General features: G+C 37.3%; 2 protein-coding genes across 7 annotated transcripts; both read left to right on the forward strand.

Annotated features, from left to right (window-relative positions):
- The first annotated feature begins 201 nt into the window (after positions 1 to 201).
- LOC117913364 (protein DA1-related 1-like) lies at positions 202 to 7,370 on the forward strand. Of its 2 annotated transcripts, none has more exons than XM_034828310.1 (13): positions 202 to 216; positions 405 to 525; positions 1,418 to 1,569; positions 1,817 to 1,916; positions 2,755 to 2,890; positions 3,711 to 3,831; positions 3,973 to 4,056; positions 5,414 to 5,533; positions 5,676 to 5,888; positions 5,997 to 6,059; positions 6,172 to 6,290; positions 6,379 to 6,437; positions 6,590 to 7,370. In XM_034828310.1, the coding sequence occupies exons 3-13, from the start codon at positions 1,459 to 1,461 to the stop codon at positions 6,910 to 6,912; spliced, it is 1,449 nt and encodes a 482-aa protein (XP_034684201.1). In that variant the 5' UTR covers positions 202 to 216; positions 405 to 525; positions 1,418 to 1,458; the 3' UTR covers positions 6,913 to 7,370. The 2 variants fall into 2 exon arrangements, with proteins under 2 accessions (XP_034684201.1, XP_034684200.1); XM_034828309.1 differs by having other exon boundaries at positions 215 to 298.
- Positions 7,371 to 8,564: 1,194 nt separating this feature from the next.
- On the forward strand, positions 8,565 to 16,177 carry LOC117913362 (protein DA1-related 1-like). Of its 5 annotated transcripts, none has more exons than XM_034828304.1 (14): positions 8,565 to 8,876; positions 9,067 to 9,179; positions 9,954 to 10,102; positions 10,192 to 10,221; positions 10,338 to 10,440; positions 11,297 to 11,429; positions 12,511 to 12,631; positions 12,776 to 12,859; positions 14,304 to 14,423; positions 14,560 to 14,772; positions 14,881 to 14,943; positions 15,055 to 15,170; positions 15,267 to 15,325; positions 15,476 to 16,177. In XM_034828304.1, the coding sequence occupies exons 3-14, from the start codon at positions 9,995 to 9,997 to the stop codon at positions 15,790 to 15,792; spliced, it is 1,467 nt and encodes a 488-aa protein (XP_034684195.1). In that variant the 5' UTR covers positions 8,565 to 8,876; positions 9,067 to 9,179; positions 9,954 to 9,994; the 3' UTR covers positions 15,793 to 16,177. The 5 variants fall into 5 exon arrangements, with proteins under 5 accessions (XP_034684195.1, XP_034684194.1, XP_034684196.1 ...); XM_034828303.1 differs by having other exon boundaries at positions 8,870 to 8,960; XM_034828305.1 differs by having other exon boundaries at positions 8,870 to 8,960; positions 10,195 to 10,221.
- The last annotated feature ends 664 nt before the right edge of the window (positions 16,178 to 16,841 follow it).

Here is a 16,841-nt window from a genome sequence, read left to right on the forward strand (position 1 = left end):
AGAGAGAGAGAGTGGAGAAGCAGTTAAAAGAATTTGGAACATCTAGTATGACTTGGGATGGCATTTTGTCTCCACGAAGAATAAGAGTCTTGGGGTTTTTGACGCTTGGTGGATTGGTGGTGGAAAAATGACAAGAAAATGGACCCACATGCAAAAAAGAAGAGGAAGTTTTACAGTGGTTGATGCCACTTTCCTCTGTCCTTTTGGTTGTTTAAGGTAAGGTGACGAAGCCATAAATAGCTTTCAACTCTTGCATTTTTCTTGCGGCCCTTTTAGCGTGGATATGCGTAGGATTCAAGTACCATTCATTTCATTTCCTGCCTTTCCCTTTTTTTTTCCCCCCTCTTTTACTGGGATGTTCATCTAACTTCATTTGTAAAATTTCTTCTCTGGATTCATGGCAGTTAAGGGTATCAAGGAAAATATCTAGTCTCCTCTTTAATCTTTACTTGCTTACTTTGCCTTCAAGCCAATTCTGGGATCGATCAGATCCCATTATGCCTGCAGATTCTTAATCTGTTTCAGGTGAGTTACTGACGCATGATTCTCTCTCTCACCCCATTTAGTGATTACTTTTGCATACCATGTCAAGAATCTAACAGGCATATCAGGCATGTGGAATCAGTTTCCTTCCTTTTTCCAATCATTTGATTGTTATTTGATGGGTGGTGGAGGGTGTTGTTATATGAACATGAGATTTGCTGGTATTTAATAAAATTTTGTAGCTATTTCATGCTGTTCAGAGTGGGCGTCAGATTGGGGTTTTGGGTAAATGATTCATTTTGGCAATTCTGTATTTGGGGTGTGTCGGTCGTAGTGTTCTTGCCTCCTGCACATTGATTTTGTCATTGATCATGAAAATTGCTTTTGATCAGATAGGATGTAGGCACCCTTTTGTTAGAATTCAGGTTTGGAATGCAGGAATCTGAAATTCACAAGGTTTTACTCATCACTCCACTATCTTCTGAATCACTTAGGAAGCTTGAGTGCTGTATCTTTGCTAGACTGTGCTAGAAGGGATAATTTTCATTCGGAATTTTCACTCTTTCTTTCCCTTTTCCCCTTTTTCCCTTCCTCTCAATATATAATTATCGAGTTTTGAACCATGGTTTAGATATTTATTTTCCAATTTAAGTGCTTGTCAGGCTGCTTCTTTTGTGATTGCAATATAATCTTAGATGTCCTTGTAATCTTATTTCTTATTCACCTTCTTAAAAACGGGCTGGAAAACCTTTGTTTCCCTATGTTTGTCTAAGGATTCAAAATTGTTTTAGAAGGAAAGATTTTTGCAGATCTCCATCTAAAAGAATTGGATATAAATTGAGGATCAAAGTAATCACTTGCAGTAGTCACACTTATACCTAGCCATGACTTTTTTATGGCGTTTCTTTTACCTATGAAAATGACTTGGGTGCAGGCAAGATTTTGCCAGCCCACAAGGGAATAAAATTTCTCATTATGGATTGGCTAACCAAGATTCTAAAAGGCTCTGGCCATAAAATCTCAGAAGGCCAGTATCATGGGAGATATGGGGATGACAGAATTTGGGAAGAGCCGTCAACTCCTGTGGTATGGTTCCTGCTGTTTATTGATTATTTTATTTTTTTACATATAGATATCTTGCTCATCACTCATATAAGGTTAGTCTAGTTAGTTCTGTGAGAGTAGCATCGTGATAAGATGAAATCTTCACTTCAAGTTAGTTTATGAAGCAGAGGAGCCACACCAAAGTTCTTTTTGTTACTTTTACTAACTAGATTTATCCTATGAAGTTCCTTCTGTGTTAGTTTTATGTTGTTGGGAAACTCGAATGCAGGATGTATCCACAGATTTTGACCATGATGATCTTGCTGTTGCTATTGCTCGTTCCCTTGAAGATTACCCTGAGGAAGATCAGAAAGGGAAAAAAGTAGTTGGTAAGTCACATGGTTATAGGGTGTGACAATGAACATCCATGCCAATAATGCTGTTGGAAACTGCTAATTGCTCTTATCAAACACGATACAATATTGCAGGTGCTTAGAATTGTTGAAGAAACAAAATGTAACAGGGTACCTTTGGTATTACTTTATAGATGTGAATTAGTGCTTTTCCACCTTTCTGGGGATCTTAATTGTTACCTCAGAATTTTGTTCATTCTCACTAAATGATCTTGTGCTTTACAGATAGAGTACAAGTATTTCAGCTGTGTTTCTGTTTGTTTTGGTAATTTTCTTTTTTAATTTCAATTATAGTTAGAATCTATGCTTTTTGCTAGACATCATTCAACTGTTTTGATATATATATTTCTCATCTTATACTCTTCAACCTGCCATGATAGGATCTAGCAAACTGTTTCTGGCAGATAGTAGTTCTACCCTGATTCTTGTTGTGGTAGATTAGTTTAGGGCACAAGTTCAGAGTCTCATGTTGGTTAGGGCTTGACCTATGATCATGTGCAATTGTACATGGAAATGCTTCAATCATGAAAATGCTTCTAAAGGTCCTTCCTGATTGAAGTTTTAATTGCCAAAAGAGATGATTTAACATTGATGTTTTTCCTCTATGCTCTTGTCTGAGACTCTTTTAAGTTAAAAATGAAGACAATTGTCTTAGAAACTTCCTGCAAACTTTGCTTACACTGTGACATGGATAAGATTCCTTACAAGGGAATATTCAATAATTATTTTTCCATTGAATGCATCTTATTTTTATATGATCCTATAGAGTAAATATTTCTTGTCTCTTAGTTTTTTTTTTCTATTTATCTGTTAGATACTGAATCTCATTTGGAGGAAGATGAACAACTTGCTAGAGCTCTTCAAGAGAGTTTGAACGTGGAGTCTCCTCCTCGACATGATGCTGGAAATATATTTCAACCTTTTCCATCATTCTTTTCACCTGGTTATAGGTACATGCTGTTACCAGTGAACCCTTTCCTAAAAGTTTAATTTCTCTCACTTGCAGATTATTCTAATTTTAAGTGCTGAAGAAATTTTAAGAGGAAAATAAAACTTTATTTCATTGTGATTCAGATTTGAGCCTTCTAAAATAAGTAGTGATTGTATCCCTGGTAGGGGGAGTTAGGTGGTTAATCATGTTTGTATGTGCATTTCTGATTTGGAAACATTGCTTTACTTGATTGCGGAGAAAGCTTGCAAAAAGAAATGAATGCTCCCCAACCTATCGGAGGATTGAGGGAAACTTGAGAAATGTTGTTGCTTTACTTGTCAAGCCATTGCATCCTAAGCCTTCACCAAGTTCCAGATCAAGAGTAGGATGCTTAAAAAGATGCAATCTGTAAAGGTTAGGAATCTAATATTGTTAAGAAATTGGGACCATATGTATTTCCTTGGTGTCTTTCATACGCTAAACAAACACTAGAGATGTTAAAAGAATGAAGCATCCAATAGGTAGACTAATAGAAGCATGTAACTGTAAAATGTGTTAATAAGTTATAAAGAGGAAATATGTTTGTCACTATCTGAGTCCATGGTCCTATGATAACAGCAGATGACATTCAAAACATGCTGACTGTTTCACTTTGATGTTTGCAAAATTGGACAACAGAACAGCCTTATGCAACATGATGCAATTTTATATGGGACTTGTACATATAACATTAACTGTTTGATAAATAGGGCTTCTCATGTTTTATGTCATTCTCCTGCATGTGTGTCATGGACTTCGTATGAGACCTCACATGGTTAATTACACAATATCACTTGTAGGATCTGTGCTGGGTGCAACTGCGAGATTGGTCATGGAAGATATTTGAGTTGCATGGGTGCTGTTTGGCATCCAGAATGTTTTCGTTGCCGTGCTTGTGGGCTTCCCATTTTTGAACATGAGGTCCAAATCCAGTTCAGATTTATTCTAGTTTTGGTCTGGCATTGGCTAATGAAATGCTTGGATCCAAAGCTGATTTTCCAGTAATTTTGGTGGTTCTATGAAATGCACTTGCTAATTTTCATTTTTTCCTTTCTTTGATAGTTTTCTATGTCCGGAAGTCACCCTTATCACAAATCATGCTACAAGGAACAAAATCATCCAAAATGTGATGTTTGCAGGAACTTTGTAAGTGTCAATCCTAAGGCCGGACAACATAACTTTATATTCTGCAAAAGCTAGTTCTATTTATCTCATCTATATCCAGTATGAATATGGAAAGTATTCTTTTGTTACCAGCTTTCAACATCATATCATGCCCTAGCAATATGAACTGTTCAGTATATATTTTTTAGATCGGTCTTTTCTCCTTTCTTTTTCCTTTCCTAATAATCTGATATCATATTATTGCTTAGTGATCAAATGCTTCATTAACAGAAACTCTAGACCGAGGAAATGTAAAATCTAATACTCTCACCAATTTTTTACCTGCATTAATAAGTACCAAGGAGCTGTTTGAAAAATCATAAAATTGCCAGCCAATTTTGACATAGCTGAAATCCGTTGTTCATTTCTTTTCTGATGGCACGGTAAGCACACTGGCGTAAAAGAAAGTTTGAAAATTATGTCTCTTAAAGTGAAAAGTGTAAATCATTTATGATCATTTTCCTGCTATTCTTGTTGCTTTAGTTTAAATAAGCTGGACTGTTCTCTGAATTTCCAAGACTGGATACAAGGTTGTTTGTGAAAGTAATTACATAGGAGAATGAATGAATCCTAATGGTCCGTGGAAGGATTTCAATTACCTATTTGTAGCAGATAACCTCCAAAGTTATCATTTTGTCTAGAATTGTTTGCACTGTCAAAATATCACTTCCCCTCCTTGTTTAGGTTTGCTTCTAATAAAAATGACAGAGTAGGGGATCTCTGGATGGAGGAGGATGGGCATGGTTTTGGAATCTTTGCCTTTTTTAAGGGCTTTCATGACTGGGAGTTGGAGGCAATTGGCACACTTTTTGGGCCCATTCATGAAGTGACTGTCCAAGGATCAGATAAGGATAGATTAATGTGGAGGGAAGAGGAGAATCGGAGCTTGTCCATCAAGTCTTGTTATTATTCCCTTTCTGCTGAATTCTTTGAGAAGTTTCCAGCTAAAGGGATTTTCTTGTTATCATTTCTCAAAAAATTGACCAACTGAGTGGATATCTGTTTTTGGGGGGGCATTGATCTTAGGATGGGCTAATATAATCTACATCCATTCTCATTTAGTGCTTCTTGGATCCAGTCAATGGCTTATTCTTTACCACCATTGCTATCTTTTGACTGGATTGGCTACTTAGTTCTAGTGCTTGTAAAATATATTTTTCTTGCAGATACTTCTATAACTCAGGTTTTGAGTTATGAATATTGTCTTCTAGTTTACCATGATTTTCTACATTATGAAACTATTTTGAATAAACTAGATGTGCAATGTATATTTGTTTCTTTTGTAGGTTTTTCACAAATGATACTGTGGCATCAATGTATTTCTTTCCTTTTTGTACAGATTCCAACAAATGCAGCTGGACTTATTGAGTATAGAGCACATCCGTTCTGGATGCAAAAGTACTGTCCCTCACATGAGCATGATGGAACTCCTCGGTGTTGTAGTTGTGAAAGAATGGAGGTTAGTTGGAAGAAGATACAACCCCCCATCCCACACACTCACTGAAGAAATCTTCTTGTAGCTTGATGATAAACAACTACAGATCTCTAATTTTTTTTTTTTTTGTGGTATTTCTTTATGGAAAATCTGCCAACCCATGCAGGCAACGGACACTAGATATCTATCACTTGATGATGGTAGGAAACTATGTCTGGAGTGTCTGCACTCTGCTATCATGGAAACTATAGAGTGCCAGCCTCTTTACCTTGAAATACAAGAATTTTATGAGGGTTTGAATATGAAAGTGGAGCAGCAAGTCCCTCTTCTCTTGGTTGAGAGACAAGCACTAAATGAGGCCATGGAGGGAGAAAAGAATGTAAGGGCTAATGCATTGAAGTGATCATTTTTCATAGCAACAGGTACTTTCTTGTCTTTTATTTTAAGCTTCCATCAAGTTTGAATGTTCTCTTTATTTTATGGGCAGGGACATCATCACTTGCCTGAGACTAGAGGACTCTGCCTGTCCGAAGAACAGACTGTTAGCACTGTAAGGATTTCTTTCTCAGAAATCTAACGTCAAATTTTGTTGTGTGATATACTTAGAGGAATGAATTTGTTAGTGGATTACAAATGTATGCTTATGTCACTGTAATGACCAGATTTCGGGGAGGCCTAGGATTGGCACAGGCTATCGGATTATAGACATGATGACAGAACCTTATAGGCTAGTCCGTCGATGTGAAGTGACAGCAATTCTCATTTTGTATGGGCTCCCAAGGTACATCTCTTATACCCTCTATAGCAAATTGTTTACTTGCTTTAGTAGTTTTGATGCATGTGGCAAAAGCAACCTTCCTTGAATACAGGTTGCTGACTGGGTCAATCCTGGCTCACGAGATGATGCATGCATGGCTCCGACTGAAAGGTACTTAATCTGTTCAGTGACAAATGTTGCATTGACAATAGTTTCTATTCAAGTTCTCTGAAATATTATTAATCCATGTTCTTCAAATATTGCACTTCCTGTGTTTCCATTCAAAATGAGAAGCTAGAAATTAATAACCAAGTGTTTGGCAGGATATCCAAATCTGAGTCAGGATGTTGAAGAAGGCATCTGCCAGGTGTTGGCTTATATGTGGTTGGATTCAGAGATATATTCAAGTGCTGGTAGTGATGTTGCTGCGGCTGCGGCTGCTTCTTCATCATCATCCACAACATCAAAGAAGGGTGCACGGTCTCAGTTTGAGAAGAAACTTGGTGAGTTTTTCAAACACCAGATAGAGACAGATAGTTCACCAGCTTATGGGGACGGATTTAGAGCAGGTAACCAAGCAGTGCAGAAGTACGGCCTCAAGAGTACCCTTGACCATATTCGGCTGACAGGAAGCTTTCCTTACTGAGAGCTGACCAATAACTCAGCCCTATCATCTTTTAGTTTTACAGGACCTAGACCCACATGAATTATGAACATCACAAGAATAAGTAAGCAGCTAAATGCCGCTTCTCATGCGCAATTCCTGTAATTCCCCAATAGTGGGCACCGCATATTTTACTATTTTGCCTAATAATTAATAACATATAGGGAAAAAAAAAAGTTAGAATTGCTTATGACATTTCCTCTGTTCAACCATTAGAAGCTTTGATCCATTGAGCAGAAGTACATCTCACTGCTTGGGTAAGCCTCTACAGAGGAAACAGCCCAGCCATAAGTGATGTAATTAAGCAGCAAGTTTTCTACTGGTTTCAATGTTTCATCATTTTATAGAGCATGCAACTCCAGTTATTTCCAGCAACCATTGGAAGCATAATGGAGATAATTTCATTTAGTAGTAGAGGAACATATTTATTTTCCCAGTTATGAAGCCAACTCCGGTGCTCGTCTCTCTCTCTCTCTCTCTCTCCAGCTGATCATCCTCTTTGAGAATATTGATGAGCTCTCTCCTCTTGAGAAATTTCACCAAGTTGGGAGGATTCTAATATTTCATATTTATTAATAGCACTTCAGTTTTCTGAAATTATATGACATTGTCGGCTAATGGGGTTATGATATTGGTGAAATGAATTTATTGCCCTTCATTAATTAAATATGTTCATCAAAATATCATACTTTAGTGCATTGGAATAACTAGAAAATACAGTGCTACATAATTGAAAATTGAAAGGCCTCAATCCTAATCATCTAGACATGCCCACTAGTTACCCTACCCCTCTAAGGAAATACTCTCAGACCCGATCTTTAGGAATGAATTTGGGATTTGGGATTTTGAGAATCTACCTTTGTGACCGACTATGCCGCGTGTGGGCCTAATCCCCTATCCCTCTCGTCCACATGGTGTTGCCATTTGAATAATCCAAGAAAAAGGGGTTCGATTTACGAGACACTTTCCCCCGTAGACAATGATAATGAAATTCATACAAGTGTGATTTGTGAGTCTGTGACGTGCGCATGCGAAATCCACGCAATTTAATTGCAAAAAGAAGGCAACTTTTCCGTAAGGGAGCAATGCCACAACTTTTCTAATTGTCTTTTGAGTTGGCTTGGCTGAGCCCCTGAACACGATCAAAATTGAAACAGTGCGCACAAGACCGTCCATATCTATCACAAGGAAAGATGGGGCTCCAGGGAAAAGACAAAATGGGTGGGCAAAACAGCCATATCATGGGGAGGCGGCTTTCTATGGTACAAATTATTTTGTAAGAGACTAGCAGTCAAATTTAGATGATGGTAAAAGACACAAGCCTTGGGTGCTTGTTTCAGCGGAAGGGAGGTTCAGGCTAGAATGGGGTGGGTGCGGTGGGCCATATGAAAATGCTTTGTTATAAGGAACTGCTTTCACCGTACTGGCTTCACCAATGTTCAAAACAAGGAAAGAATAATAAATAAATACAAGTACTGCCTGGACTGGAACATCAAGTAGTCCAGCAAACAACGTCTGAACGTCAGACTCATCAAGAAAAAACCCCTTTGATCAATGAAAAGGAGAGAGCATGATGAATTAAGACACGGGGCAGGGATCATTGCAGTGCATGGAAGTTCCTATTTTCTTCTTCAAAATAAGTTGATTGAAAGATATGCAGTTAACTAGCCAATTCATTTTAATTTTCTGAAAATAAACAAGAGATCAGTAGTTTGTCAATTGTCACTAAGAGGTACGGACGCGAGGAAGAGGGAGAGAGTGGCAAAGCAGTGAAGACTTTTTGTCTCCACGAAGACGAAGACTTTTGGTTTTTTGACGCCTGGTGATTTGGTAGTGGAGAAATGGAAAGAAAATGGACCCACATGCAAAAAACGAAAAAGAAAAGAGAGAAAGTGTTACAGTTGTTGATGCCCCTTTCCTCGGTCCTTCTGGTGGTTTTAAGGAAGGTAAGATGAAGAAGCCACAAATAAAGCTCCAACTCTTGCATTTTTCTTTCTTGCCCTTTTAGCGTGGATGTGCGAAGGATCCAAGTACTCTTCATTTCATTTCCTGCTTTTCCTTCTTTTTTTCCCTCTTCTTTTACTGGGATATTCATCTGACTTCATTTGTAAAACTTCTTCTCTGGATTCATGGCAGTTAAGGGTATCAGGGAGACTATCTACTCAGCTCTTTAATCTTTCCTTGCTTACTTTGCCTTCAAGCCATTTCTGGGATCGACCGGATTCCATTTTGTCTGCAGATTCTTACAGGTGACTGACTTACTGACACATGATTTTGTGTGTGTGTCTTTCTTTCTCTCTCCATTTTAGTGACTACTTTTGCATACCATGTCAAGAATCTAGCAGGCATATCAAGCTGGTGAAATCAATTTCTTTCCTTTTTTCAATCATTTGATGGTGGTGGAGGGTGTTCTTATATGAATATGAATATCAGTGTTTGTGTTCTTGCCTCCTGTGCATTGATTTTCGCCTTGATCATGAATATTGCTTTTGTTTGGATTAGATTTAGGCACCCTTTAGTTGGAATTCAGGTTTTTGGAATGTAGGAATTTGAAATTCACAAGGTTTTATTAATCATTCCACTATCTTCTGACTCACTTAGGAGGCTTGAGTTCAGTTTCTTTGCTAGACTCTGCTAGAATGGATAATTTTCATTTGGAATTTTCCCTCTTTCTTTTCCCTTTCTCCTTCTTTCTTTCCTCTCAAAATATAATGATTGAGGTTTGAGACTTGATATTGATATTTGTTTTCCAATTTAAGTTCTTGTCAGGATGCTTCTTTTGTGATTGCAATATAATCTTAAATGTTCTTGCAATCTTATGTCTTTTTCACCTTCTTCAAATTGGCCGGAAAGCCATTGTTTCCCTATGTTTGTAATACCAGTCATTCATGTTCTTGATGAACTTCTAAAAGAATTAGATCTAAATAGAGGATCAAAGTAATCACTTTCAGTATTCACGCATATAGCTAGCCATGACATTTTTTATGGTGTTTCTTCTACCTATGTAAATGACTTGGGTGCAGGCAAGATTTTGCTAGCCCACAAGGGAATAACATTTGTCCTTATGGATTGGATCAAGATCCTAGAAGGTTCTGGCCATAAAATCTCAGAAGTACAATATCACGGGACAGATGGGGATGGCATAATTTGGGGAGAGCCTTCAATTTCAGAGGTAATTATGGTTCCTGCTGTTTAATGATTACTTTTTTTATATCTTGTTCATCATTCATAAGGTTGATCTAGTTTGTTCTGTGAGAGTAGCAGCATGGTAGGATGAAATTCACACTTCAGGTTAGTTATGAAGCAGAGGAGCCTCTCTAAAATTCCCTTTGTTACTTTACTACCTAGATTTATCCTATGGAGTCCCTCCTGTGTTAACTTTATGTTGTTGGGAAACTTGAATGCAGGGTGCACCCACAGATTTTGATGATCAAGATATCGCAGTTGCTATTGTTCGTTCCATTGAAGATTATGAAGCAGAGGAAGATAAAAAACTGAAAAAGTTGGTTGGTAAGTCACACGGCTATAGGGGGTGACAATAAACATTCATGCCAGTAATGCTGTTGGAAACTGCTAATTACTCTTATCCAACACGATACAATATTACAGGTGCTTAGAATTGTAGAATAAAACAAAGTGTAACTAGGTACCTTTAGTATTACTTTCTATATGTGCACTGGTGGTGCTTTTTAAACCTTTCTGGGGATCTTAATTGATACCTCAGGATTCTGTTCACTTCATTCTCACTAAATGATCCTGTGTTTTGCAGATAGAGTACAAATATTTCAGCTGTGTTTCTGTTTGTTTTGATAATTTTCATTTTTAATGCCAATTATAGTTAGAATCTATGCTTTGCTAGACATCATTCAACTGTTTTGGTATATATTTCTCATCTTGTACTCTTCAACCTGCATTGATGGGATCTAGCAAACTATTTCTGGCAGGCAGTAATTGTACCCTGATTCTTGTTGTGTTAGATTAATTTAAGGCACATGTTCAAGACTCATGTTGGTTGGTGCTTGACTTATGATCATGTTCAAATTGTTTTGCATCATGAATATGCTTCTAAAGGTCTGTCCTGGATTGAAGTTTTAATTGGCAAAAGAGATGGTTTAACATCGGTGTTTTTTTTTTTCTCTATGCACTTTTCTGAGACTTGTAAGTTAAAAATGAAGGTATTTGCCTTAGGAATTTCGTGCAAACTTTTCTAACACTGTTAAATGGATAAGGTCCTTTACAAGGGAATATTCAATAATTATTTCATCACTGAATGCATCGTATCTGTTTTTTTATTTATTTTATTTTTTGGTCTAATAGAGTAAATATTTCTAGTCTCTTAGTTTTTTTTTTTCTATTTATCTGTAAGATAATGAATCTCAATTAGAGGAAGATGAACAACTTGCCAAAGCTCTTCAAGAGAGTTTGAATATGAAGTCTCCTCCTCGACGGGATGCTCGAAATATACTTCAACCTTTGACATTCTCCTCACTTGGTTTTAGGTATATGCTGTTACTTGTGAACCCTATTCTAAAAGTTTAATTTCTCACTTGCTGATTGTTCTAATTTTAAGTGCTGAAGAAATTTCAAGAGGAAAAACAAAACTTCATTTCATTTTGATTCATTTTTGAGCCTTTCAAAATAAATAGTGATTGTATCTCTGGTAGGGGAGTTAGGTCATGGGTGGGCACTCCTGTTTGAATGTGCATTTCTGATTTGGAAACATTGCTTTACTTGATTGCTGAGGCAACTTACAAAAACAAATGAATGCCCCCCAACCTATCAGAGGATTGAGCAAAACTTGAGAAATGTTGTAGCTGAAACAACTTTTGACTTCTAAAAATGTCTTAGTCTTCTTCATGCTAACATATCTGCATACATTTGTGAAACAAGGCAAATTTTGATGGTGGTGCAATTATGGCTTCTATGTTCATGGTAATTCCTTAGTTTGAAAACAGGATTGGCCTTCGACTTACATGGTTAAAATTCAAACAGTTGTACACACACACACACACTTATATATATGTATATATACAATGGGAGGTATTTGAGAGTTGAGAAACAGGGTTCACTAGTCAAGCCATTTCATCCTAAGACTTTACCAAGTTCCAGATCAGAATAGGATGCTTAAAGGGATGCAATATGTAAGGGTTAGGAATCTACTATTGTTCAAAAATTGGGGCCATAAGGGTTTCCTTGGGTGTCTTTCATAGACTAAACAAACACTAGAGATGTTAAAACAATGAAGCATCCAATAGGTAGAATAATAAAAAAGTGTAATGTAAAATGTGATAGCAAGTTATAAAGGTGGGAAATATGTTTATCTGTCACTATCTGAGCCTGCTGCACTATGATAACAACAGATGAAATGCAAAACATGTTGAGGCTGTTTCACTTTGATGTCAGCAAAATTGGACGACAAAACAACCTTTTCCAACATGGTGGAATTTTGTATGGGACTTGTACATTTAACATTACCAGTTTCATAAATGGTGCTTCTCATATTTTATGTCATTTTCCTGCATCAGTTTCATAGACATCATATGAAACCTCACATGGATGATTACACAATACCATTTGTAGGATCTGTGCTCGGTGCAACCTTGAGATTGGTCATGAAAGACATTTGAGGCGCATGGGTGCTGTTTGGCATCCAGAATGTTTTCGTTGTCATGCTTGTGGTCTTCGCATTTTTGATCTTGAGGTCCAAATCCAGTTCAGATTTATTCTAGTTTTGGTCTGACATTGGCTAATGAAATGCTTGGATACTAAGCTGATTTTCAACTAATTTTGGTGGTTCTATGGAATGCACTTGCTTATTTTCATTTTTTTCCCCTTTGTTTGGTAGTTTTCTGTGTCTGGAAATCGCCCTTATCATGAATCATGCTACAAGGATCAAAATCGTCCAAGATGTAACGTTTGCAAGAACTTTGTAAGTGTCAATCCAAAGGCGGGACAATATAACTTTATATTCTGCAAAAGCTAGTTCTATTTATTTGATCTATATCCAGTATGAATATGTGAAGTATTCTTTGGTTACCAGCTTTCAACATCATATCATCCCTCCAAAAATAAACTGTTCAGTATCAATTTCAGTGGTTGGTCTTTTCTCCTTTCTTTTCCCTTAACTAATAATCTGATATCATATTCTTGCATAGTGATCAGAAACTTCATTAGCAGACACTCTAGACTGAGGAAATGTGAAATCTAATACTCTCACCATATTGTTACCTGCATTAATAAGTACCAAAGAGCTATTTGAAACACCAGAAAATCGCCAGCCAATTTTTACATAGCTGAAATCTATTGGTCATTTCTTTGCTGATGGCACTGTAAGTGGACTGGCCTAAAGGAAAGTTCGACGATTCTTTCTCTTGAAGTGAAAAGTGTAAATCAAGTAGGATCATTTTCTTGCTATTCTGTTTCCTTTAGTTTAAATAAGATGGACCATTCTTGGAATTTCTAAAACTGGATATAAGGTAGTTTGTGAAAGCAATTACATAGGAGAATGAATGAATCCTAATGGTCCAAGGAATGATTTCAATTACCTATTTATAGCAGACAACCTCCAAAGTTATGATTTTGTTTAGAATTGTTTCCCCTGTTAAAATATCACTTCCTCTCCTTGTTTAGGTTTGTTTCTAATAGAAATGCCAGAGTAGGGATCTCTGGATGGAGGAGGATGGGCATGGTTTGTGGAATCCTTGCTTTCTTAAGGGGTTTCATGATTGGGAGTTGGAAGCAGTGGGCAGATTTTGTTATTTCCGTCAAGTACTGATACAGTGACATTACATTTCCTTTTCCTATCAAATACAAGTTATTTGTAAAAATATATTTGGGGCCCTAACTTCCCGTTGCATTTCTCTTTTTAGTTTGGTACCAAGTGCATCCAAAGGGTGACCTAAACTCAAAACTGAACTCAAGTAAACAGAATAAATATCCCCTACTATACTAGTCTTGTTGTACTTGTTTTTGGGGGTCATTGATCTTGGATGGCTATAGGATTTCATAAGTTGTATGCTTAGAGCTTCACATGCAAATCAGATAGGAAGATTTGGATTTAGGTAAAAGATACGATTATCCAGGCATTTAGTGCCTTCTTGGATCATCCTGTCAATGACTCATTCTTCACCACCATAGCTATCTTTTGACCGGATTGGCTACTTAGTTCTGGTGCTTATAGAATATATTTTGCTTTCATATATTTACATAATTCAGGGGTTCTGAGTTATGAATGTTATCTTCAAGTTTACCATGATGTTCTACATTATGAAACTATTTTGAAGAAACTAGATGTGCAATGTATATTTGTTTCATTTGTATGTTTTTCACAAATGATACTGTAGCATTAATGTATTTCTTTCCCTTTTGTACAGATTCCATCAAATGCAGCTGGAGAAACAGAGTATAGGGCACATCCTTTCTGGATGCAAGAGTACTGTCCCTCACATGAGCATGATGGAACTCCTCGGTGTTGTAGTTGTGAAAGAACAGAGGTTAGTTAGAAGAAAATACAACCTCCCATCCCACATACTCAATGAAGAAATCTTCTCGTAGCTTGACAGATTAACAACTACAGATCTCTATTTTTCGTTTTGTATTTCTTTATAGAAAATCTGCCAACCCATGCAGGTAAGGGACATTACGTATCTATCACTTGATGATGGTAGGAAACTATGTCTGGAGTGCCTGGACTCTGCTATCATGGATACACTAGAGTGCCAGCCTCTTTACCTTGAAATACAAGAATTTTATGAGGGTTTGAATATGAAAGTGGAGCAGCAAATCCCTCTTCTGTTGGTTGAGAGACAAGCACTAAATGAGGCCATGGCGGGAGAAAAGAGTGTAAGGACTAATGCATTGAAGTGATCATATTTCATACCAACGGGAATTTTCTCGTCTTGTATTTTAAGTTTCCATGAAGTTTGAATGTTCTCTTTATTTTATGGGCAGGGACATCACCTCTTGCCCGAGACTAGAGGACTCTGCCTCTCCGAAGAACGGACTGTTAGCACTGTAGGATTTTCTTTCTCAGAAATCTTACTTCAAATTTGTGGTGTGATAGACTTTTAGTAACGTATCTGTTAGTGGATTATGAATCTATGCTTATTTGGCTGTAATGACCAGATCTCGAGGAGGCCTATTAGTACAGGCAATCGGATTATCAACATGATGACAGAACCTTGTAGGCTAGTCCGTCGATGTGAAGTGACAGCAATTCTTATTTTGTATGGGCTCCCGAGGTATTATATCTCTTATGCTCTCTATCCCAAAATGTTTACTTTCTTGATTAGTTTTGATGTATGTGTCACAACAAAAAAATCCCTCCTTAAATACAGATTGCTGACCGGGACGATCCTGGCTCACGAGATGATGCATGCATGGCTCAAACTGAAAGGTACTTATCCGTTCAGTGACAAATATTGCGTTGACAATTGTTTCTATTCAAGCCCTCTGAAATGTGATTAATCTATGTTCTTCAAATGTTGCACTTCCTGTTTTCCATTCATAATGAGAAGCTAGAAATTAATAACCAAGTGTTTGGCAGGCTATCGAAATCTGAGTCCGGATGTTGAAGAAGGCATCTGCCAGGTGTTGGCTTATATGTGGTTGGAATCAGAGATACATTCAAGCTCTGGTAACAATGTTTCTTCAGCTTCAACGCCATCATCATCATCCACATCAGAGAAGGGTGCACGGTCTCAGTTTGAAAAGAAACTCGGTGAGTTTTTTAAAGACCAGATAGAGACAGATAGTTCACCAGCTTATGGGGACGGATTTAGGGCTGGTAACCAAGCAGTGCTGCAGTACGGCCTCAAGAGTACCCTCGACCATATTCGGCTGACAGGAAGCTTTCCTTACTGAAAGTCGATCAATAACTCCCGCCCCATTATCTTCTAGTTTTACAGGACCTAGACCCACATGAATTATAAACATCACATGAAGAAATAAGCAGCTAAATGTTGCTTCTCATGACCAATTGCTGAATTTTCCGTACTGTGGGCACCACTATTTTACTATTTTGCCTAATAATTATTAACATGTAGTAAAAAAAATTGGAATATATGATCATATGTGTTTTCCCTTTTTTGTTTGTGACATGTCCTGTGTTCAATTGTAAGAAGCTGAGGTGCTTGTAGCCTAGGATTGCATGCCAACTGGCTTTCTAAATCTCTTTTCAAGAAACAGAGCTAGCTTTTTGTTGTTCTTCTTCTTTTTTCAATTAAAATCAACGGTATTGGAAGCATAATGGCGATAATTTCATTCAGTGGTAAGAGGAACATATTTACTTTTCCAGTTATGAAGCCAACACCAGTGCTTGTCTCTCTCTCCAGCTATTCTGAATCATCTTACCTTTAATTTGCACCAGCAAGAGTGTCTCCTCTTTGAGAATATTGATGAGCTCTCCCCTTGAGAAATTTCACCTAGTAGGGAGGGTTCTAATATTTCATATTTTAATAGCAACATGTCTTATAATTAGAGGAAAATGAGATGGACACCCTACAATGTTTTTGACAATTACATTGATACCACTCCAGTTTTTTTAAATTATGAAGGCTAGAGGACAATTCATCATCTAATTATGTTTTTTTAGGCCCAGCACTCCAATTGAGGTTGTGGTCACAATACAATCTTAGCAAATTGAATAATCACATATCATTGAATTTAGCCCTAATCCTTGTGGATTTGAAGTTGAGGCCTGGCAAACAATAATGGGTTGTCACTTCAATGAGGCCCACTAGACATGACGATAACCCTTTTTACTCATGTAGGCCTATGTGTCATGGGACGGGGGCTTGACATAGAAGATGGTGATGACATAGGGTTTTAGTGAGGTGGAAAGAAGGGTAACCATTGATTTGTAGAAGATATAAGGTTTAAGGGTGATAGTGAAGATGTGAATGGAGAGGATG

Source organism: Vitis riparia, chromosome 4, assembly GCF_004353265.1.
Source record: "Vitis riparia cultivar Riparia Gloire de Montpellier isolate 1030 chromosome 4, EGFV_Vit.rip_1.0, whole genome shotgun sequence".
NCBI classification, from domain to species: Eukaryota; Viridiplantae; Streptophyta; class Magnoliopsida; order Vitales; family Vitaceae; genus Vitis; species Vitis riparia.